Below are 25,427 nucleotides of genomic sequence, written 5' to 3' on the forward strand. Positions count from 1 at the left end.
GAACAGTGTTTTGACTTTCCTCCTTTCCCTCTCAAAAACTTTATGAAAGTAGTCATTTTTAGTGATGGTCTTGGTGCCAGCAGGATAAAAATCCGGAGGTCATTCTTGATCTTTCTGGCCTTGGTTTTAAGTAAGATAAGCAGGCCTTTTATTTGCTTTGTTTGATGTCTTAAGGATTGTTTCCAGGCAAGTGGTCAGGGATATAAAACCAGAAAAAACTAATAGAAATTAAAAACTGAGACTAGATTTTTGCCTTTAATAGGGCAAAAAGGAGACACTTATTAAAATTTTGAAAGAAAAAGTCTAATGCTTAGCACCCCTAATTTGAAGGGGAAAAAAATCTTTAAAAATATTTGATAACCTTGTTTCATATTGTTTGATGTTAAATCCTTTTATTTCATAAACTTGTTTTTAGGGTGATTATTCCTTCACAGATATCAGCAGTATATTACATTATAGTTACAATTATAGTTTCTTAACTTTATTGGAAGAAAGAACAGCTGTCCATGTGATTTTTTTTTTTTTTCCATGTGATGGTTTTTAATGGTGTGTGTTCTGCTCTTGTTGTATCAAGGTGGAGATATAAATTAGTTTCTGTAGGTGTGCCATTAATTTTTCATTTTGCCTTTCAAATTCCACTATTTCCCAGTTCTGTGTTCATTCTGTTTTGTCTTTGGGAGAAATGCAGGTGCTTTTGTTTGAAGGATTACTTTAGTAGAATTAAAGGCAGAATGTAATGAAAATAATTGTATTCTAACATCTTGCATTCTGAGTTTTGCTTTTGGATACAGTCTTTGGGTAGATAATTACGGTTTCTTGTTTCCTCTATGTTACTATTATACAAATGATACAGTTTAAAAGTAATTTAAATGAAGCAACTTTTACGGTTTATTTATGTGATATTTAGTAGATGCAGATAAATTGAAGTATTTTAAAGGTATAACTTAGCGAATAATGTTTTGCAGATTTCTTTGAGACTTTTGCTTTGAGGACTGTAACTTTCATGTGTATATGTGGTGTGCTTGTGTGTGTTGGGGAGTTATTGTAGATCTAATTCTGGTTTCCTTTCAAATAATGTCTGGTAGGACACTTTGATTTTGTTTGGAAAATGCTTTGGTTTCCCAGGCAGATTCACCTGTCTTTGAGGGAGCTCTGACTTGATTGGTCAGAATAAAAGTTTCATCTGTCTTAAACAATTGCATCATGACTTAAAATTTTACAGGAGTTATCTTTCTGAGCAGTAAAGGTTTTAAAAGTGCTTTCTAACATTTCTTACTATTGGATGACAAAGAGGTTAAGGGACATAGATGATGAGTCTCTGTCGAAAAAAAATGTTGTTAGGAATTTTACTCTCTATTTGTGTGACACAATGCAAAATAGCAGAAGTTGGGTCAGAAATCCTAGGCTCCTGGAACATTACTACTACTAGTGTGGTGGTGGGTAGATCCTTTACATTTGTGGGTTTTAATTTTTTTTCATATATGAAATGGAATATTTTAAATGCTTATTCTACCTGCAATTCAGGTATATTTTGAAGTTCAAGTGAGAAAAGTACTTTGCAGACCATAAGTACTTTGGAATTCATAGTCACTACATTGATGTTACAGTTGTTATAGGACATTTTGAATTTCAGCTGTTATAGAAACAGCCTGATTGCCAAGGAGAAAATTGTACAGAAGCACTTTCTTTACTAAAAATAGTGTTAAACTTTTCTTTTAAAACTTACAATTTCATACTACTATAGATAGATGAATTTTAGTCATTTTACATACAGCTGTTGAATGAGATCTTTTCCATTCTTAAGTTATTTCAATAGCCTCTTTAGGGACTTAATAATTTTCCCTCCAAAAGATAAGTGATATGTTGATTAGATATTAACCAATTAGAAACCTGCTTAGAGTTGGTGGTTATTTTGTACAGTCCTGTTGTCCAATCATAAGTGCTCATTGATGGTTTAACTACAATTTAATCCTCCCACGACTTTGTAGAAACTCAATTGTGGGGCATTTCAGCATTAGCCTAAACAATGGTTTTGAATACGTTAAGCTCCTAACAATTAGGGAGCAGTTTGGGGCATTGAATAAAGTGGAATGATGCAATTGAACCTGACAGCTTTAACAGTCAGCCTACTCATGGGACCTGAAAGTTGTTCACACTTGGTTTCTTCTCTCATCACACGCTGAGTATTAAAGCCCAATGGTGGTAGCTGACACAGAATTGGGTCTGTTATCAGGGTACATTTTACAGTACAAAGTTAGAATTAAGTTAGAGAACATATGAAACTTTCCATTGTTCTCTAATTTTTCATGGAAACCTTTGTAGTCAAACAAATTGTGTGTAAATTGTCATTAAAATACTTGAATTCTTACAATATATTTGCAGTATCGCTGTTATTGCTATGTTATTATAAAATACATAGATTAAAATGTCATTGCATAATGACATATTAATACTATCTAATTTTTCTCAGGGAAATGTTTTGCTCTTTGAAATATAACCATGTTCATATCAGAATATAGTTGGCAATTTATATTCTCTAATGAAGTTAATGGAAAAGATGGAAGCCATAATAGCTTAGGAAAATAATTTTAAAATAGCACAGTAAAATTTGAGTGCTTACTGTGTGTTGTGCATTCTTCTCAGCCCTTCCATACATTAACTTAATTTCTCATAATATTCTTCGGGGGTAGTTACTATTTCATATCTCCATTTTTACAAATGGAGCTTAAAGACAGAGCTTTAGTGCCCCACCCAAGCAAGGTGATAGGTTGGCTTATGGCAGATACAGTGATTATGAAAAGTTTTTCCCTGTAAGAGTATACATGAAGTAGGAGTTTTTAAAATAATACTGTTTAGTGAGCTGATGATATTTTGGAAGAATGCAATTTTAAATCAGGAATCAGAGTTGGAAAGTTTGAAGAGGAAGCTACTGTGTTTTAGAGCTTGTTTGAATCATTTGACTTTAATGTTTATTGACAGGTTAATTGTGCATTTAAAAAATGCTTGCTGTGACCTCTTCCTATATGATTGAAGCATGAAGTTTCATATTCACTTCTAGATGATGTATTGCTATGATACTTTTCAAAGGTGAAATTTTGATAGGTACTACTCTTTCAAACTTAATTTTACTTCTTAATACTTTATCATTCTGCCATTACCAACAGTGGGGAGGGGGAAAAAAACTATCAATACCCACTTTTAAGTCTGACACTCAGATAATTGAATAGATTTAGATTTAGCCTGATATTTTCCCCCTCCACAACTAACTCCTTTAGAATGAGCCAGGTGCCTAGGAATTTGATAGATTCACTTCACTCTACAACTCTTTTAAAAACTTCTCTGTGGTCATAAGCAGACATTTGAAATATAAAAGGTGAACTATTAATAGGAAATTTCAAGCTGAAATGTAATTTTAACCTTGTCAATATTTTAATAGGGTATGTCAGTCTACTTAGGAAACACTAAATTTCTTTGATTTTGAGTTTAAATACTACCGTGGTAGTGGCTTGCATGTCTTTCTAGATGCTTAGCACAGTAGTCTAACTTTGCTAAGTGTATTCTCTTTCTCGGGTGAAAAAGTGAAAGTCACTTAGTCGTGTCTGCCCTTTTGGAACCATTCCCTTCTCCAGGGGATCTTCACGACCCAAGGGTTGAACCCAGGTCTCCTTGGATACCTAAGCATATTTTGCTTCAGTGTGACTTAGATTTACCTCAGTAATTATTAAGTTTATTTTTACTTTACTTTGCCTTGGGTCCATCTTGTAAAATAATTATTACCCTTACTAAGACTGTTACTGGGATCTTGGAATAGGTATAGTATAACATCTTGTGTGTAAGTGGTTCCTTCAATTATTAATCTTGGGGAGGGAAAAAACCCAAGATCATATATTTGGAGGTGAATCTTGACTAACATCTCTTTTTACATTTTGAGTAGATTACTTCATCAAAATACTATAAAGCCAAGTAACCAGTTTTTTGCAATCACATTCTTTTTTGTTTTAGCTTTTTATTTTGAAATAATTTTAGGTGTATGGAAAAGTTGCAGGAACAGTGCAGAGTTCATGTGTATTATGGATACTTTCACTCAGCCTCCCCAGTGTTTAACAGCTTACATACTTGATGGTGCCAACAGGCTCAAGAACACATTTGCCTACAGTAGACATTTTCCTTTCCAGGGCAGGATAGAATTGAAATACCATAAGGTGTGTACTTACTTCCAAAAACAAGTAGCACTTTCTTTTTTTTGGTAATTGAAGTATAGTTGATTTACAGTGTTGAGTTAATTTTAGGTATACAGCGGAATGATTCAGTTGTGGTGTATGTGTATATATAATCTTTTTCAGATTCTTTCTTCTTATAGGTTATCTCAAAATACTGAGTGAAGCTCCCTGTGCCACACAGTATGTCCTTGTTGGTAATCTATTAGTAATATGTATATGTTAACCCTAGTTTATTCCCCCTCCTCCCCCTTTCTCCTCTGGTAACCATAAATTTATTTCTATGGGTATTTATTTCTGTGGGTATATCTCCGTTTTGTATATAAGTTCATTTGTATCCTTTTTTTTTTTTTTCATTCCACGTATAAATGATATCAATTCCCTTGTGGCTCAGACAGTAAAGAATCTGTCTCTAATGCAGGAGACCAGGTTTGATCCCTGGGTCAGAAGGATCCCCTGGAGAAGGCAATGGTATCTACTCCAGTATTCTTGCCTGGAGAATTCTGTGGACAGAGCAGCCTGGTGGGCTATAGTCTGTGGGGTCCCAAAGAGTTGAACATGACTGAGCAGACTAACACATAAGCAATATCATAGGACATTTCTCTCTCTCTGTCTAGCTTTATTTCATCTAGTATGGTAATCTCAAGATGTATCCATGTTTCTGCAAATGGCATTATTTAATTCTTTTCTATGACTGAGTAGTAGTCCATTCATCCGTTGATGGACATTTACATTGCTTCCATGTCCTGGCTGTTGTAAATAGTGCTGCTATGAACAGTGGGGTGCGTGTATCTTTTCAAATTAGGGTTTTCTCCAGATATATGCCCAGGAGTGGGATTGCTGAATCATATGACAGCTCTCTTTTTGGTTTTTAAAGATCTATACTTTTCTCCACAGTGGCTGTACCAATTTATATTCCCCCATCAGTGTAGGTTGTCTCTCTTGCTTTTCCTTCTTCATTGCTTCTAAAAGTTGTAGAATCTTTTAGGTAAAATGTTGGGAGTTTCTTTGCTCTAAGTTTCCTGCAGAGTTATCAAGAGTTTCCAGCAGTAACCTTTGTAAATATCATTTCAGAAATGTTGGCCATTGTCAGACATTTGTAGAGTCTTTGCTAGCTCATGTTACCTGCTAAAAATGACAGTAATGACTTGAATTTTAATCTCTCTTGGAAATTCCTTATTTAGATAAATACAATAATTTAAAAAACTACCTGGTAATTTTTAAACATTCAGAAAATTGAGGGAAATTTGTCATTTGGGATAATGGATGTATTTCTGATTTTTTTTTATTATTAATTTTACCTTTGCCTACCATCTTTATAAAATCCATACTTTCTTGCTTTGAAATTGTGCTAACGATGATTTATCCTCTTCCTGATGGTAGTCATTATGGAAATGAGTTACACTGTGCTGCTTTGCATTTTGAGCTGTTAGTGTAGTGGGTGGAGTGTGTGATTGAGAAAGTATGATGATTTGGAGAGTACATCGAGAAATTTGAAGCTAACAAGGATAAATATAAAGCCCTTGCCAGAAGGAACCCTTCCTGAAAGAGAATAGGATCTTTGATTCTTATCAAGAGACTAAGGAAACCCATAAAACTGATAATTGGAACTAGTAAAGCAGTTCAGCTGGTGTGATAACAGTTTTGATTCAGCCAGTGGATGAGTGTGCTAGCACTCAGAGAGTCAGAAGGCGGGGTGCAGGTGCGGCGACCCTTCCTGCCCATGCTCTCGGAGCCAGACCCGGCCAGCACTCAGGAGCGCACGCTTTCTTGCTCATATTTTTCTCTCTCTTGCTGTCAGCTGTTACTTCCTGCTGCCAACAAAATGTCTCAAAATATTACTTTTTCTTCCTCTTTCTAATTAATTTTCCACTTCTAATCTGTTATATGCTTAGTTGATCTTTTTAGAATTATGTCTAGGGTAAGAGTAAATTGGCTCTGCAAAGGGTATTTTTAAGTGTGAGGTGCCCAATATTTTAAACTGGGTTTTTAGTAACATCTGGTCCTTCTGTTTGTCTCTGGATTTTTCTTGTTCTAAGTTATTTTATGAGTAGCCGATTCCCAAGCAGTTAACTTCTGAAGAGGTTTAAAAAAAAAGTCTTCCTATCTTTCTATTTTTGACACATTTTATATATTCTATGCATGGTAAGTGTCTAGTGTGATCTTCAGATTAAAGTGATGACTTAGCTTTTGCTGAGGGCTAATTGATTGTGAAACAGGACTGTATAATCCAAACTACTGACTTTGTATACATAGCTTTAATGAGAAGAAAAATGAATCCCAGAAATTGACCAGTTGACCTTTATAGTATGAACAATGAAATATACCCTTTGAGACAATGGAAAGCAAGGACAGGACTCTACGTCACAGGGACTATTTATGTGACTTGTAAAGTCCAGTTTTTATGTTTAGTAAGTTGGCTAGAGGCCAGATACCAATGTCAGGGTCTGAGTCTTCCCAGAAGCACAGTTTATTCTGTGATATTTCGCTTGTTGTCACTGCTTTGTCGCCTTGGTCTCTTTTGTGCAGTTAAACACGTCAGAATGTTCCGCATCTTTTGTTCTGCTGTTATTCAACTTATTTATATTAAAATACCTCAGTTCTTTGAAATTATCTTCCAGAATTTTGTTCTGCAATAACTACACAGTTATTTCATTTTCCAAGCTTAAGTTTTGATTTCACTTGGTGAAAAAGAAAAATCTATTTTGAAATGTGTGGTTCTGTTAAATCTGAAAAGTATTTCAGACTAGTGATAGCAATGTGAGTTAGCAATGTTTTGTGTACAAGAGATTTGCCTCCAAAATGCCAGATTTTTAAGGTTATAATATTCTTGGAAAGTGGGAGAAAGTATTCACATCAAAGAAGGCATTTTTATTACATTGGATTACGCAAGACTTTGGCCAGCCTCCTTAGCTTCATCTGTTTAAGGGTTCATTTTCGCTTGTTTGGCACAAGTCCCAGTGGAGGCCTTCAGAATTGTGGTTAGCAACATGAATGAATTACAAACTGTGGACCAGCTCTTCAGTTTGCAGAGCTGGCTTACTGCCAAAAAGACAGTGCCTTATATGGGGTCAGGGCAAAGCTGTGATTCGTTGAGCCCTGCATTGTATAGAAAACATACTTGTGATGCCTGTTTGCTTTCTTTTAAAATAAAAACAAAACAAAACAGAAAAAGCAGCAGGCTTCCAAGTCTATCAAAATAGGAAGTAACAAAATAGTGTGCAGGTTTTACTAATGACAGAGTTAAGCAATGGGGATATGACTCTGTGTAGTTAAAATACTAAAGGTAGAAGCTGAACCTTTTGACCTCAGGCAGCCTGTGAGGTAAGAGACTGAAGCATTTGTTAGACATCTGTTGTCTCCCTGCCCTTATTTTCTAAACGGTTTAATAAGATTAAGTAACTAGTCATATGTTCACATGGTTACCAGGCCACTGGTTTTGGTATCAAATAGATGCTTTGAAATTAAATCACAAACAGTTAACTTTGTGCCAGTCTCAGTGTTCCCTCTCTCTTTTGAGTTATGTAACTTTTCAGAGACTGGAATGTTGAAATGGTAAAACAAGAATGAAATTTGCACTTTAGAAAGTCAGGAAATTCTACCTACATTCTTAAGTTGGAGAAAATAGTTGTTGCTAGGTCTATTAGGAGGAAAAGTATTAAGATATTTTATACAATAATTAATTTGTCTTTGTAATTCTTTTCATTTAGGCAAATACCCTATCTGGATCGTCTCTTAATCAGGCATCATCTCATATGTATGGCAATAGATTAAATTCAGCTTCATCAATGGCAGCTCTTATAGCTCAGTCGGAAAACAATCAAACAGGTAAGGTTTCAAGAATTTTTAAACTCTAAAATTCTGTTCCCCTCCACCAATGTGATTTTTACCCCCATCAGGCTAATTTCATTTGAAAAATCTAAAGATGTGGTTAATAAATAAAATCTAAAAGGGAGGATTGTGTGTGTGTCCCCTCCTCCCCTTTTAAATGAAAAGAATTACAGTTGGAAGTAAATAGTATGCTGTGCTGCAAAATCTGTGCCTTTTTTTACTGTCTGAAATGTAAATGTTTAAGCAGAGCCATCAGCAGGCAGGAATGCTCGTGTCTCCTGTGACTTTTGTGATTGATGTGTTCAGTGCTCAGTTCTGTGCAATGGAAGTAGCATAACACTGGGCTTTCTGTGAATAGCCTCAATCTTTATTTGCATAATTCATGAAATTGCATTACACAAACTTGGTTAAAAAAAATCCTGTTAGAGAATTTCTACAGTGTTTAGTAATCCTGTGAATTTTTACCAGTTGACATTTTGTAGCATTTGCCTCTTGTACTGTTTTAATGAGCCACTGGATTTGCTTTGTTTCTTTCCACCCTTAAGGATTTGTTGACATGTCCAAGTAGTCATGCCTGTTTGGGGGAAGGGAATGGGTTTAGCAGTTCACCAAGAATGGATCAGTCATGTCTTTACCCTTCAAGGGTCAGAGGTCACCTGACTCAGAATAAGGGGAGGACGACCTTGAAAGAGGCCAGATAGGGTGATTTTATAAGGAACTCACTGTAGGGGAAATACAAATTATTTTTCAAGCCGAGATACTGGATGTCACCACAGGAATATCTTTTAAAAATTAATTTCTTTTTGCATACAGAATTCTGTATTCCTACTTGTCTTTGTCCATTTGGTTATTTAGTGTTACGTGTAATGATCCACGTAACATATATATAATTTTAGTTTTGGTGTGTGGCTCTATGTAATACATATGTATTTTATGACTTGTCTTGGAATGTGAAGTGTTAAAATATACAACGCACAAGGATTTGCTGTGATAAGCATACAGATTAGCTGTCCACAGCTGTGATTCATTACTTTAACCGTAGAAATTAAAAGTGGCTGAGGGGAGGGTACTGCAAATGGAAACCACGCTTCTGTGCTGTAAAATTGAAAGGAATGAAAGAATGAACATAATCCATGGCCTTCTCCACCCACAAAAAAAAAACGTGTAGGGACAACGCCTTACATGCCACAGCTCAGCAGTCCTAAACTAGCAGCATACTAGATCTTCTACTTCTGTAGTAACTGCAAAGATAGTGGTAAAGGTTTTATATATGTTTTAGGAAAAATCAGGGCCAGGGCTTAAAACCTCTCATCTAGTGAGAGTCACTTTATCAGCTGTGAAATATTTACACTGCAGATCAAGATCTTGGAGACAATAGCCGTAGCCTTGCTGGCAGAGGAAGCTCACCCAGAGGAAGTCTCTCACCAAGGTAAGCATTATTTGCACTGCAAAGTATCAGCAAAGGAAACATTTTGAGATTTGGAAACTTCTTTATCTCATATCAGCAGAGCTTACATTTGTGAGGCTATAAAAGCATTCTGTAGATAAGAGGCATGTCTGGACAGTCAAGAAAAATGATTCTAAATTAATTTGAATATTAAACATGTGGTTAGATTTCTAAGCTTTATAAAAGACATAACCTTTTCTTGGATCGCTAATCAGTTTGAGCTCTCTAGTATATTTAGCTGCAGGTACTATTAATGTGTTAATTTGGGTAATTCTTTTTGGGTTATAAAATAGTCTTAAGATCTCTTAAAGCTGCAGACTTCAGGCTTTCAACTTTGGGTTCCAGTTTTAGCACTGTTGTGGGCTATGTACTTAACCCTTTAGTCTCCAGTTCCTACTTCAGTAAATGAAGTTCTTGTGACTTGTCTCTAAAATCCCTCTAAAATTGTTTAAAATTGTTTGAAACAAAGTATAGCAAATATATTATACTTGTTCTGTGAAATTCTTGGATATTATATAAGAGTTCAGATATCATTTATAATAATAATATATATGTCAGATTATTCTTGCTAACAGGACATGTTTTTATTATTTAATAGGCTGTATTTTTATTAATTTTATTCCACTCTCAACTTCTATACTGTTTTCTAGTTGTGTTCTCTCTGTTCTCTTAATTTTGTAAACTCCACCTCAAGACTGGTATTAGATTGGGTGAAAATGAAGCAGGTGGAAGAAGAAACCCACTTAAGAATATCTTTTCAACTATGGAAGTTTAGAAATTCTATTTAAAATTTTTATGTAGTGACTACCATGAATATATATAAGCAGTGTTACTTATATATTTATTACTTATTTGGGAATGTCTGTTAAGGAGCATTTTTAATGTTAGAGAGATTCATCCAATAACCTCTAATTTAGGTATTTTCTAGTGGTGCATCAGTAGTTCCTTTTTTCCTGTATGATCCTTGGTTGAAATAAAGGTCATATTGTTTTTCCCAGTTGAACTCTTCAGAAAATTAAATATTATTCTTTTGAAACTAGGAGTCTGAAGTACAGAATAAAAACATCATCAGATCAATCTGTAATTTATGCTGTGCTACTTCTGTACTGTTTTATTCTTTTTTTCCCCAAAGGAGAAAGTTAATGGATTTTTTTGCTCATATGTTTAGTGGAAGAAGCATCTCTGTGTGCTCCTTTTAAATTTAAAATATCATACAGGCAACCCTAGAAATTAGGTAAGATTGCTTAGTGCTGTCTTGCATTGTGTAGTTCTTTGTGTTTTGTTAGCTAAATAGGATTTAACACCAAAACAGGGCACTAAATTACTTTTAGCACGTATTTCCGAGTGTATATTATTCTTTAAAAATCAACCTGGAATAAAATAGCCTAAATTACCCTGGCAATAATGTACTATTTGGGAAGGGACAGGCAGCTGTATGTATAGCACTCAATGTTTACAGGTGGAAGGAATGAAAAGACTCATTTGTTTAACTTCTTATTTGAAGGGATTTTTGTGGAGACGCGTGTTAGGGCTGCAGCAGAATACTAGCCGGCTGTGAGAGGCCCTGAGCTGTTGCCCAGTTCTGTCACTCACTAGCAGTGTGTCTTTGGACAAGTCACTAAAGCCCCATCTTGTTTCCTCAAATAGGAATTGAGCCAGTAAGGCGGGTTTTGACTTCTCACTAGGTTGGTGTGAAGATAATTATGTGGAAATACTTTGGAAACTCCACAGCCCTAATTCATTATGTAATTATGGAGGCCGGAGACCAGAAATGGGCACATTTATGTATTTAAAACAAAAACTGAATCAGAGATCATTACATGTTCATGTTAATATAAGTGATTTTTGTTTTGTAATATTTAAGTTCTTATCATTTGAAGTACAGATCTAAGAGATGTTAGGAAAAATTCATTTAACTGTACAGTGTAAATCTTTCTAATCCCATCTTTCTCCCTTTTGTCTTATAAAGTTGCATCAAGTTCTTTTATTGCCAGTTTCAGAGATTATTAGTAGTGTATTTATATTTTCTAGAGTTTTTTTTACTTATCCTGTATGCTAGCTATGCCCTGGGTTTTTACCACTTGGGGAGGAAGGGTGGTAATTACTAATTTTAGGGTAGATTGTGGTTTTATCGTTTTAGCCTAGATAACCTGGTGTTAGAAAACTTGTACAGGAGAAGAGTCAGCATAAGGTGAGAAATGTGAATATACTTCCCTTAGAGGGTCCTCCTTCTGTTTAACCTGAGGATTAATGTTTCCAACAGGTCCCCTGTAAGCAACTTACAGATCCGCTATGACCAGCCAGGCAACAGCAGTTTGGAAAACCTGCCCCCAGTAGCAGCCAGCATAGAGCAGCTTCTGGAGAGGCAGTGGAGTGAAGGACAGCAGTTTTTATTAGAACAGGGCACTCCTAGTGACAGTAAGTATCCTCTTCTTATCTTTAAAGGAAAAGCAGTAGATGGATGGATGGATGGATGAACAGACATTCAGGTGGACAGATGTAGAAGTCACACTTTGTCAAGAATAGCATTGAAATTATGATGTATGTCTTATATAACATCGTGAGAAAGTGTAATGTAGTGGCTTAATAGAACAGAGGCTACAGTTTTACCCCTTGGACTGGAATTCTGTTTTTACCTGTTATTAAGTGTGATCTTGGGCAAGTGTGTTAATGTCAGTATGCTCTAGTTTTCCATTTATAGGATGAGAATAATAATGTACCTATATCACAGTATTGTTTTGAGGGTTAGATGACATAAAAGATATAATGAATATTGCTGGCTTGTAGTATTCACTGGTTCTTATTACTTTTTATAATTATTAATATTAAAATATTTGTACTTTGTTTCTACATTCTACTTTGTTCTAATCAGTTAAGTTTTACTAAAAATATGAGCTGTAGCTTCTTTTAGCTTGTTTGAATAAAACTTGCTCACCACTGTAGAATTTATTTTTAAAAATGCATATAGTCAAGTAAGGCCAACTTTCTTGATTTTATAATTTGGATGAGAAAGAATAAGTACTAAGTTATATATACATTATACATATACTATATATTATTTATATCATTTACTTGCTAAATTATGTAGTGTGTATTATATATACATATTTAGTATCTTTACAATTTTAAGTATCTATCTGGTGGAAATAATAGGTGTTTAATTTTTATTTTTTTCTAATAATTTGAGGGGGGGTATAAGCTTTTGCCTCTTTATTTTTTAAAACAAAACAAAATATTTTGCTTATTATTAGACGGGTACTGTAAATTTGGTATTTTTATGAATGGTGCTTTTGACAAAAAATGCTAATTGTGAGGAAATTCATGCCGGGATAATCCTTTAAACATGATAGCTGGAGGACAGGTTTAGCTTAGTCTTATTGCATCTCATTTGGGTACACTAAGGGATCTGTGTGGGATCTTGAAGAGGAGGGATAAAAGTTAAATCCTTGGGAAATGACCATATGTGTCTGTACCAGTAGAATTGTGTCTTTCAAAGGCCCTGAGGGCATGTTAAACAAATACAACTTTTTAATACATAGAACTTTAAAGTGTCCATCATCATGGCGTCTCTGCTGTCCGTTGAGAGGTCCGAGCTGTGGCAGGAATGGAAAAAGTGTTTGAGGTGGTGAGACAGGACAGCCTGTGTGCAGAGGACGCGCCTTTCCTGGGAGCCGGGCGTAGGGCTTTGGTGCGCGCACACTGCTCCCTGCTGGGCGTGTGTGGATCCGCAGGCTGAGCGGCTGGGCTTCCTCGTCCAGTGTCGTCGGGTGGCTTGCTTAGTTTAACCAAACAACAAACAAATGCTCATGCTCTTTGTTTGTGTCGAAGGATATTGGTGTGTGTGATTCTTTGCCCTTTAAAAAATGATTTCAATGAAAAATCATGGCGAGCACTTTGAATTTTTAATTAGGTTTTTATTTTGATGAAATGTTCTTGTGATTTTTATTTGAAAATGGAAATTACCTGAACTAGGTGTTTTGTTAGTGGCAACAAAGTTTCTACACAGTACATCTTGGAACAATATCCCTTTATGCTTATATAGGTAGAAATATATTATTATATATTTGTATCTGCATATAAATTTAGAAATAGAACCTGGTCACTTAGAAATGCTTTACAGAATTTCTGCTTTTCTGTTTTATTTCTAAAGTTATTGACAGAAGTCCATAAAATACCTAGTCCTGTGTGCGAAATTGTCTTTATTCAAATGTCTGCTAGTTTTAGGGATGCTGAAGTCATTACATCAACTTCAAGTAGAAAATCGAAGATTAGAGGAACAGATTAAAAACTTGACCGCCAAAAAGGAGCGCCTTCAGTTACTGAATGCGCAGCTCTCAGTGCCTTTCCCAACGATCGCAGCAAACCCCAGCCCCTCCCACCAGATGCACGCGTTTCCAGCACAGACTGGTAAGTGTGGATTATTGTGGGTCTGCAGAAAGTAGGGTGGACTTCTCATTACTGTTTCATAGTAAGTGGTCATCAGTTATATGAAGATGTAGAAAAGGAATAATAGGTTATTTTAGAGGAGCATAAAGAATCCTGTTCAGTGTTCAATTTGAATTTGCTCTAACATCTTTAGTACAGAATTTAATGATAAAATTTAAGTGTATGATGATATCTATTGATTTAAAGCCATGATATTCAATAGATATATAGATTTTTTTCATTCAAATTGGTCTTAAGATTAGCAAGGCTTAATATTTAAGTGTTTTTAATGTGTGCTTCAGACTAAGCTTTTAGACAAGCCTTTAATCTTACATGTAGTGTAATTCAACAGGTAAATTGGTTTCTTTTTTCTTTCTAGCTCCTACTACTGATTCCTTGAACAGCAGTAAGAGCCCTCATCTAGGAAACAGCTTTTTACCTGATAATTCTCTTCCTGTATTAAATCAGGTAATTTTGGTGTGGTTAATTTCATTTGTGTGTTTTACTTACAAACAACAGTATATCACATTAAATGGTTTAAAATAATTTTAAACAGTTTTGCTGTGTTGTTTACAACTTGGTTCCTGTTCTTTCTTATGTTAGGACTTAACCTCCAGCGGACAAAGCACCAGCAGCTCATCGGCTCTTTCTACTCCACCTCCTGCCGGGCAGAGTCCAGCTCAGCAGGGCTCAGGCGTTAGTGGAGTTCAGCAGGTCAATGGTGTGACAGTGGGGGCGCTGGCTAGTGGAATGCCGACTGTAACATCCACCATTCCTGCCGTGCCTGGAGTGGGTGGAATAATTGGAGCTTTGCCAGGTAACCAACTGGCAATTAATGGCATTGTAGGAGCTTTAAATGGGGTTATTCAGACCCCTGTCACGATGTCCCAGAACCCTACCCCCCTCACCCACACAACTGTACCACCTAATGCAACACATCCAATGCCAGCTACACTGACTAACAGGTAAGAAACTTAAGTATCTTTTGCGGTTTTTAGAGCAACATGGTACCAATGCTATCCAAGCTTTAGTTAGGGATTTTTTAATGTGTCCCTTGTAGATGTGCTCTAAGAAAGTAAAATCCACAAACTAAATATATTATACCAGGAGCCATTTGTTTTTGACACTTTAGTAATTCAGATTAAATACAAAGTTAAATCACTTTTAGTAACAAAGCATAAGCATTAAATATATTCTGTACTGAAAATTTCAGTCTTGATCTGTAATGTCTGTTTTAAATGCTATTTTTCTTAACCTCGTGTATCAAAACTTCTGGAGCAAAGTAATATTGTAATGAAGATCACATATGAATGTTGGTTTCTTAAAATTCAGCTATGTAATTTTGTTAGCTTTGTAATCAAAGATTTTGATATAAGATGAAGGTCAAATATTTATCTTGAATTTCCAGGGAGTGAGACTTGCTGTTTCATTGTGCTGGAATTTCATTTGAATGGAAAAGCCATGTTGTTACTGCACATACTTTTGAGGAATAAATCATTTTAAATGGATTTGTAGTGGATAGTAGTAAACTGTTTCTTCTGGCTCTCTTTTTGTTGGTGCTTAATTTTACTGACAGTTGGGACCATAAAAAAAGTTTAAGTAAAATCAGTTAGTAGTATGTTTGGATTCTTTCTTTGTTTTAATATGTGTTTCTTAGTGTGGGTTAAATTATCCTTGAATGATGAAAATAAAGTATTACATGTGCATATAAATTTTTATTCCATTAAATAACTTAGTGCCTGCTTGGTTTACAATAAAAAGGGAACCAAAACATTTATTGACAATGTGAATTGTTGTTTACCTGTATATATGCAGAGAGAGAGAAGAAATTTTTACATCGTTTTAAAAAAAAGTGTTATGGTTAAAAACTTGACTTGTTAACTTATTAAACATCAAATTGAGAAGTTCTTTCATTTTACATTAAAAAAAGGTTTACAGCAGAAAGTAAGAATTTTCATCATTTTTCAGTGCCTCAGGACTAGGATTACTTTCTGACCAGCAAAGACAAATATTTCTTCATCAACAGCAATTCCAGCAGTTGTTAAATTCACAACAGCTCACACCAGTAAGTTCTTCCTTTTGATAATATTTGATCTTTATTAGGAGCAAGTGATCAAAGTTATAATAAATATTCAGTGTGTGGGTATAGATTACCCAGCTTGTGAAGTGACATGGTATAGTCCATGATACCTGTAGTGATATTGATTATGTGGATTCATCGACAGGTATTAGAACATTATTGTGCTGCTCTGGTAGACTCTGGTGAACAAGACTTGTCTTTTCATGTAGCTTCATTCTGATAGGGGAGATGGACATTAGATACAGATTTTTTGGTAGTGATGAGTTCTGGGAAAAAAAATGAAGCAGGATAAGGGAATAGAGGACAGTGGGGGGAGAGCCATGGTAGATAGGATGGTCCAGCCACTGAGCAGCTGACTTTTGAGCACAGATCTGAGTGAAAGGTGAAGGAGCATGACTTTCTGACGCAGAGGTAGAAGAGAATGTGCACTCAGGGTCGAGGGACTAGGGCACCTCTGCTGCATGACTGGGCTAGTGTGGAGGGGAGCAGGCAGGTGTGGGCACAGGGGCATGGGCTGCCTTGTTTGGCTGTCCATGCTGTGGGGTTTAGATTTATCCTAAGTGTGATGGAAAGCCATTGGTGATTTTTTCTTTTTTTTAAAAAAACCTTTCTTTGTGGAAATAAGCATTCAAGTGTACCAGCAGTAGAGAGTATGGTATACCAATTGCCTAGCTTTTATAATTATCCCCATTTAAAAGTCTTTTTTCATATATCCTTATTTTTCTTGTCAGGATTTTAAAGAATTAAGTGTAGGGTTTTGAACACAGTAGTGACATGACAATAATTTACATTTTAAAACATTAGTTTAGCTGCTGAATGGAGAATAGTGTGTGTGTGTTGGGGGGAGGAGGACTCTGGTCTAGGTGCTGCTGATTTATGAGAGCAAGATAAACATGGTGAAACTGTCTAGAATTGTGTATTTTGAAGATAGAGTCAATAAGACTGGTTTGTTGGACATTTACTTGGATGATGACTCATACTGAGATTTGGAAGATTAGGAGGAACACCATGTTTTGGCAAGAGAACAGGAGTTCTCTTATGGACATGCTGATTTGAGATGTCTGTTTAGATGTTCAGGTGACACAGATTAAGCAGTTAGATGAGTCTGGAGTCCAAGGAAAGGATGAGGTTGGAAATAGGACCTTGGAGTCATTGCTGCATATGTGATGTTTAGATTCACATGACTTGCTGAGGGCAGTAGGGAATGAAGACTGGTGTCTGAGGACTGGGCTCTGGGCATCCTGAAAGAGGACAGTAATCCAGTTAAGGGTCTTGAGGAGAGAATGAGGGGAGAGTTAGAACAGAGTGATGACCTAGAGTCCATGAAAAGAAACTTTTCAAGATAGGACTCAGCTGAGTAAAATACTCTGGTGAGACAAGTAAGAACTGCCCATTGAAGCTAGGTGTCTAGAACTCTTTGAGAATGTGATTTTGGTGAGAAGTGAAAAGCTTCATTGAGTGGTTCAAAAGAAAACAGGAAACACAAATGGGATACAGGCCACTTGAGATATTTTACGGTGAAGAGCAGAGAAGTCAAAGAGCAGTTAGCATTAGGAAGATGTCTAAGGGCGTCTTTCTATTCCTTTTGAAAATGACAGCATATATGTATGTTTTTTAAAATTAATTTATCTTTGGCAGCACTGGGTCTTCGTTGGCACGTGTGGACTTTTCCTAGTTGTGTCGAACAAGGGATCCTCCAGTTGCGGTGCACCAGCTTCTCAGTGCGGTGGCCTCTCGTTGGAGAGCACAGGCTCTAGGTGCAGAGGCTTCAGTACTTGGGTGCATGGGCTTAGTTGCCCGGTGGCATGTGATATCTTCCTGGACCAGAGTGGAACTCATGTCTCCTACATTGGCAGGCTGATTCTTATCACTAGACCCCAGTGGAAGCCCTCTATGTATGTTGGTGGGTAATTTTCTGGTGCAGAGAGAGGAGGGGTAAGGCCAGGGAGCAGAGTGCTTCAGAAGGGAGCAGCTTTACCTGGTAAGAGGGAGGTGCAGAAGCTGTAAGTGGGTTTTATGACAGGAAGTTGAAGAAGCCCACTTCTGATGTTTTTAGTTTTTAAATGGGAATTATAAGTAAAGTCATCAGCTGACAGATAGGGAAATTGTGGTTAGAGGAGAGAAAAGGTGTGGCGCAGTTAGTTATCTTGGAGGAGGGGTGACAGAACTAAGGCACCGGCTGTGTCTTGAACACCTCACTGAGTTAGACTAGGAGGACACTCCTTTAATTAACTCAAGGTTTCAGCCTTTGTAATTTCTTTCTAAAATCATCCACCGACTTTCTTGCTTTAGTCAAAAATATATTGAAAATGTCTATTTTACAATTCTGGATCATTGTCACTGTTCTTAAAATGATGTGAGGATAGATTACATATAAATTCTTAAATGCTTACATTAAAATGTGATTTTGTTTTCTTATCTCTTGCCACATCTTATTATGAAGTACTGAAATTTCAATTTATTTGGGGTTCTTCCTGTTAATTAAGACTTTAATAGTCACATGTAGGTGTCTTGTTTCTGGAATGTGGTTGATTAAGAAATTTTTAGCACAAATCATTGCCCAGAGTCCATGAAGGCTGAGTGGATTAGACTTGATATTCTTTTGCCAGCCAAGGCTATGGGATGAGGTTTGTTCATTGATAAGCATTGAACTTCACATAGGCAGGAATGGTCCTGTGCGGCACCTCCTGTCTCCCACTTTAAGAACAAACTCTTGCTGGACCCTTCTCCAGCTACTGCCCATGCTCAGCCCGGTCCATTCCCACCTGGCGTCTCCCCTGGTAACAGCTTCTGTCCCTGAAAACTCTCTCTTCCCCTTGCTCCCAGGATCTTGGTTTTCTTCCTGCCTAATTGGTTCTTCCTTTTTAGCTTCCATTCCTGGGTGCTCCTCTTTTTCTCAGTCCCTCTCACTTCAGAGGGTGCTAGAATTCGGGGTCTCCTCCAACCGAGTGGCTTTAAAGACGGTCTGTGCCAACTCCGACTTCTCCAGACCAGGCCTCTCTTTGGAATTTGCAGCTGTCACACCACTGCTTCCTTGGTGCTGCCTCTTGGCTCTCTTAATAGATGGTGCAGGCATACCATGTCCACACCGCAAACTGTTGACCTGTCACACAGTGCCCCCACTGCAGCCGATGCACCTCCATCCTTCCAGGTGCTTCAGCCAGAAATCCCTGCAGTTTTTACTTCACCCTCTCTTCTTCTGACACCTCACATTGAATCCATCAAGAAATGTCAGGTCAGGTTACGTCACTCCTCTGCTTCATCTGCCTTGACAGTACTCTGAGAAGAGCCAGTGTTCTCGGCCACACTGCAGGCCCTCGTCCTTCTCCAGCCTCCGTCTTGCTCACTCCACTCCAGCCCTGGTCCCCTCGCTTGTCCTGGGTCATGCTGGCTACACCCACAGGGCCCCTCAGCACTGGCTAGCATTCTCTGTGCCTAGAATGATCTGCTCTCCTCCTCACCCCACCCAGTCCACTTAGAGAATTCCCTCATCTCCTTGCATCTGTAACCAAGTGAGGGCCCCCTGAAACCACACACCCCCCCCCCCCCCCCCCCCCCACTGCAATAGTCCCTCTGACACTACTGTTTCGCTTGACCCTTGGCAGGAATCACATCCTAACATTTCTTCTCCCCAGAACAGTGCCTGGCACATCACAGTAAGCACTTAGGAATGCTGGAAGGCATGGTATGGTAACCACATTAGGAGAGCACTCTTTCTGTTGGCATGAATGAGAACTTTAAAAGCTAAGAAGTTGGTGCAACAGTAATTGCGGTTTTGTTGACCTTTACTGTTTGATATTGGAATACATTCTTAAATGTGGTTATGTTATACATCATTTTAATGAGTATTTCTCACTATATGGTTTTTTTTTTTTTTTGGCTAATGACTTATTACTTGCTGTTTATTTTATATTTATTTTAGACTATGGAAATGATGTTAGACAAAAAGCAAATTCAAGCAGTTTTCTTATTCGAGTTCAGAATGGGTCGTAAAGCAGTGGAGACAACTTGCAATGTCAACAACACATTTGGCCCAGGAACTGCTAACAAACGTACAGTGCAGTGGTGGTTCAAGAAGTTTTTCAAAGGAGATGAGAGCCTTGAAGATGAGGAACATAGCGGTCAGCCGTCGAAAGTTGACAATGATCAATTGAGAGCCAACATTGAGGCTGATCCTCTTAAAACTAAACAAGAAGTTGCTGAAGAACTCAAAGTCAACCATTCTATGGTTGTTCGACATTTGAAGCAAATTGGAAAGGTGAAAAAACTCCATAAGTGGGTACCTCAGGAGCTGACTGAAAATCTAAAAAATCGTCGTTTTGAGGTGTCATCTTCTCTTATTCTATGCAACAAAAACAAACCATTTCTTGATCGGATTATGATGTGCAATGAAAAGTGGATTGTATATGACAGTCGTATATGACCAGCTCAGTGGCTGGACCAAGAAGAAGCTACAAAGCACTTCCCAAAGCCAGACGTGCACCAAAAAAAGGTCATGGTCACTGTTTGGTGGTCTGCTGCTGGTCTGGTCCACTACAGCTTTCTGAATCCTGGTGAAATCATTACATCTGAGAAGTATGCTCAGCAGATCGATGAGATGCACCGAAAACTGTAACGCCTGCAGCCGGCAATGGTCAACAGAAGGGGCCCAGTCCTTCACCACAACGCCCGACTGCACATCATACAACCAGTGCTTCAGAAGTTGAACAAATTGGGCTACGAAGTTTTGCCTCATCCACCGTATTCACCTGACCTCTTGCCAACCAACTACCACTTCTTTAAGCATCTCGATGACTTCTTGCAAGGAAAATGCTTCCACGACCATCAGGAGGCAGAGAATGCCTTCCAAGAGTTCATTGAATCCCAAAGCATGGATTTTTATGCTACAGGAATAAGCACATTTATTTCTCATTGACAAAAATGTGTTAATTGTAATGGTTCCTATTTTGATTAATAAAGATGTATTTGAGCCTAGTTATATTTATTTAAAATACATGATATAAAACTGCAATTACATTTGCACCCACCTCTTAAAATAACTTTTAAAGTTCTCAGAATAAGAGCATAATAAAATAACTCTTTGAGTTCCCAGAATTACAGGAGGGATTTCACCATGCAGTGATTTCTAAAGCCAAACACAGATCACTGTGGCTTCTCTAAGTTGCCATTTTTCCTTGATTCTCACGTACAATCTCATTTGAATAGGGGTTTTTTAACTTTTGCTTGTTCCACTTTGAAAATAAAGCCATTCCCTGATGATATTGACATTTACAGTAGATGGTTATTGTCTAGTGCAGTGTGTTTTTCCAGATGAGATTCTTGTTGTCTTTCTTGGTAATATGACTTTGATATCACTTCAATACCTAGTATCAGAGTAAAGAAGAAAAGGGACAAGGCGGGCTGTCCCGCTGGCTTGTCTGGGCTGGGCACTCATCCCTCCCGCGTGTTCTTGTTAAGGAGCAGCACCAGGCGCTTCTGTACCAGCTGGTGCAGCACCACCAGCAGCAGCACCACCAGCCCGACCTCCAGCAGCTGCAGATCCCGGGACCCACGCAGATTCCCATCAACAACCTGCTCGCAGGCACGCAGGCGCCTGCCCTCCACCCAGCCACCACCAACCCGTTCCTCACCATCCACGGTGATAACGCAAGTCAGAAGGTAACTGTAAGTATCTGTGTTTTGTTACAGCTAGTGAAATCACAGAGCCAATTTTAGTGATTAGAGATGACTGTCTCTCTGGCCCTTTCCTTCTTCCCTTCCTCCCTCTTTCCTTCTCTCTCTTTTAAAATATATTATCCCTCAGATAACTTCTTCTTAAAACCAGTTGTTTTAGCAACTGGATGTTGTAAACACAAAGGACCTAAGCCAATTTATATATCCCCTAAGTATATCAGTTTGAATTTGCACATAAGGTTGGAAGGTGGTTTTATTTTTTTATTTTTTGGAAGGCTGTTTTATAATTCAGCAGTTTTTCAAAATGAAAATGTTTTGGTATTTTTGGTATAGTAAGTGATATGGGACAGTCCAATCAAAAGATAAGAAGTTGGTATTTTGAGAATCTTTGTTTAAGTGATTTGTTTAACTATAGAAATAGTCTAGATAATTTAGGATTATTTTTATTGTTTTGCTCAGATGTGCTAAAACTGAATTATACTTATGGTAAAATTAATATATAAACTTTAGGGAAATCTAGTTATTCTACTGGATAGAAAGTAAATCATAGTCACAATTGTAATGAAATTTAAATTCTTAATCTTATGTAAACGATAGCAAAAAAAAAAAAATGGGTGCAGGAACAGTATACTTATACATACAGTAGCACACATTTTAAGGCTGTTTCTTTCTATTAATTCTCCCCTTCAATCAGGTCTACTTTACTGGAGTATAAATGTTTCCCCTAAATTCCAGTTGAGGGCAGAACCCTGTTAGAGGAAGGATATTGGGATATAGAATGGAGACTGGACACCAGGAAAAGGAAGAAGGGAAAGAATGAGGTGGGAGACTTGGCAAAAATGGTGTTCGAAGTCACAATGTTTGCTCTTTCCCATTACTTTGAAATCTTGCTCTTTACTGTGCTTTTAGTTTTCAGAAGCTTTAGTTTGTATTTAGTAACAAGAATTGGTTCAAAATAAAGTATACTGGTTTTCATTACCTCTTCAATGCTTTTTGTTTATCCCACTGTTCCTCTGACTTCCTGCTTGTGAATACTGTCATTATCATTATCACAAACCTAGTTTTGCAGACATGGAAATTTCATTGATTCTGTACTAATTTAGATTTTTTTTTTTTTTTTTTTACTGTTTTTTGCTGTAAAGTTTTTTCTTGTGTTAAAAACAAAAAGGTTATACAATATGAAATGTATTTTAATGGAAAATCATGATAGTAAACACTGTCGATATTAATTACCTATTGTAGAAAAGCAAGGCTGGGAAGTAATATGAGTATCCTGCTATGTGGCAGGCATCTTTATTAGAGACAATAGTATATATGGTTCCAGTCTTTAAACTATTAAAAAACCTGTTTTTTAAAATAGGGAGATTCAAAGAGGGTAAAGTTCAAAGGACAGATAGCACGTATGTGGGATCAGAACCCATGACTTCCTTATTTGTTCATTTTCCACATTACTGTGTTACTACTACTGTGGAAAAGTCCGTTTTGGAGGGATGATTTCTACTTTTCATATCTTATGAGTCCTGCCTCAGAGAGGAGTACTTCTGTCTTTGTGTACAGCTGAATTTAATATAAAGCAACTGAATGTTTACCAGTATTTTCATGTCCTTACATTATGCTGAAAAGTAGCCATGCTGACTTGTAGAAAAAAGGAATAGCTGTATATTACTACCTTTTATCTCAATTATAATTGGTTAAGAGGAGATTGTTTCAACTGTGGGCCAAAAATTTCTTTAGCTAATGCACTTGATTTTGTTTGTTTTAACTGCAGAGACTTAGTGATAAAAGTGGGCCTGTTGCTCAAGAGAAAAGTTGACACTTGAGAAAAAAACATCTAGAAATGGCCTATCCTGCTGTCCTAGCACTTCATCTGGCTGCTGTTGCAGTCCTTTTACTACACCTATGAAGAAATGCAACAAGAAACCAGCTGCACGACAAAGGGTTAATTGCCATGAGAGCATTCTTGTAAGGTTTTGGTTGATGTTGCTTTGTTGCACTGAAATGAAATTCCCATATCCCCTACCCCTCTCCCAGATTATTTTGAACTTTGAAAGAAAATTGAATGGCTAACTTTGGTCAGTGAAATAATTTACATGGCAATGAGTTTATCAACCTAAGAGAAATTTAATATAGTTGGTGCACAACTAATTTTGATTATAAATTGCAGAGATGACTAGCAAAACTAAAGACTTGTTCCATTTATAAACCTTTTGATTTTATTGTACCAGTTGGAACATGAAATATGATCTTTTGTTTGGGTTACAGTACATTTGCTCTGTGAGTCAAACCTTAAAACAAATTTCAAGGAACTGTTGAATTTCTTCTTCTAGAGTTTTATTGGTTAAATATTACAAATAAATAGGTCATCCACTGGGACTTGGCAATCTTAGTTATAAAAATTTCCTTTCTAATGGGATTTGGCCAATTTTGGTAATCAAGTTAGGATGGTAAATGTCTGCTTCTGCTAAAGTTAATTTTCTTTTGCTAAATGCTTTTTCTTTAGTGTTAAGACCTACTCATATTTTGAAGAAACCTTGAGTTAAGTGAGCTCTAAGGCTGCTGGGGAAACCAGCTCAATTCAGAATGAAAGAGGGGCCACTCTGGAAACTGCTGGTAGGGTTTGGCCTGGATCAAGTGCCTGTTAGTACCTGCCTTGTGCTGAAGTGGCTCTGGTCAGCTGAATAGCAACAGCAGCCTTCCCCATGGTTCTGCCTTTATTGAGAACTTTCTATGCCACTGTAGATAGCTCAGGCGAAGCTATTACCTGGGTATTTATCCACTAATGAGTCACAAGAAAAATGTGTGGATTTGGTAAGAATTTTCTTTTTTTCTTTAGTTAGACAACTTCTCGTTGTTAACAATGATTTCAAACAAACAAAACAAGACAAAAAAACCCACCACAGCAGTTCTTGAAACAGGTGAAATCTATGTTACAGCCCTTCCAGGTTGGGTAGCCCCACTCCTGGGGTGACAGTGTAGCAGAGTATAAATTAAACAATTGGGGATGTAATCATTGAACTGTTCTTGAATGTGTGAATTATTAGTGGAAAAAAGACCCAGATGTAATTAGACCTCCACTGTGTACTTAGCTGGAAGAACATGTTAATTCTGCAATATGTCTCTTGGTTAAACATTGCACAGTTGTTACCTCATTTCTGTAAATAAGGTTTTGTGAATCTGTTTTGTATTGTGAAAAATTCATAAGATAACATTGATATTTTGATTTGTAATATTTCTAATTGGTAGATTTAATTGAAAAGTAAAATTAATTTATTTTTATATGTTCAGGGGAATTTTAAAGAAAGTCAAATCTTTTGTAGATAATTACAAAAAAATCAGTGTGGTTTATTTTACTTATTTAACCCACTGGTTGTTATTCTGTAACAATTTGTATAAATGGTAAATTTTGAATGTGTTGTTATTTTACTTAGATGTAAAATTCCACATGTATTAAAGAAAATGTACAAAGTTTTTGTTAATAAAATTTAATAATGTTTATAGCTCCTCCATTTTCCCCAGTTTTATTAAGATATAATTGACATCAGCATGGTATAAGTTTAAATATATACAGCATAAAAATTTGACTTACATATATTGTGAAATAATTACCATAGTAAGTGTAGTTAAACATCCCATCTCATACAGATATCAAAAAAAAAGAGAACAGCAAAAAGTTTATTTCCTTGTGATGAGAACTCTTAGAATTTACTCTCTTTAACTGCTTCCCTACATATCATGTTAACTACAGTCATCATGT

At 36.8% G+C, this 25,427-nt stretch overlaps 1 protein-coding gene across 4 annotated transcripts in view; it reads left to right on the forward strand.

Annotated features, from left to right (window-relative positions):
* Positions 1-25,160, forward strand: part of MLLT10 (MLLT10 histone lysine methyltransferase DOT1L cofactor) — a 218,008-nt gene extending 192,848 nt beyond the window's left edge. The window contains exons 15-24 of one of the 4 annotated variants that reach the window (XR_009690015.1): positions 7,928-8,045; positions 9,405-9,477; positions 11,759-11,913; positions 13,714-13,902; positions 14,300-14,388; positions 14,524-14,885; positions 15,889-15,985; positions 21,458-21,658; positions 22,368-22,494; positions 23,442-25,160. Coding sequence is in view for 3 of the 4 variants with exons in the window: in XM_061126177.1 (XP_060982160.1) it covers positions 7,928-8,045; positions 9,405-9,477; positions 11,759-11,913; positions 13,714-13,902; positions 14,300-14,388; positions 14,524-14,885; positions 15,889-15,985; positions 19,923-20,423 (1,584 nt within the window). In the remaining variant the exon portion in view is untranslated. The other 3 variants (XM_061126178.1, XM_061126179.1, XM_061126177.1) reach the window with 3 other exon arrangements.
* The last annotated feature ends 267 nt before the right edge of the window (positions 25,161-25,427 follow it).

Source organism: Dama dama, chromosome 23 (assembly GCF_033118175.1).
Source record: "Dama dama isolate Ldn47 chromosome 23, ASM3311817v1, whole genome shotgun sequence".
Classification (NCBI taxonomy): domain Eukaryota; kingdom Metazoa; phylum Chordata; class Mammalia; order Artiodactyla; family Cervidae; genus Dama; species Dama dama.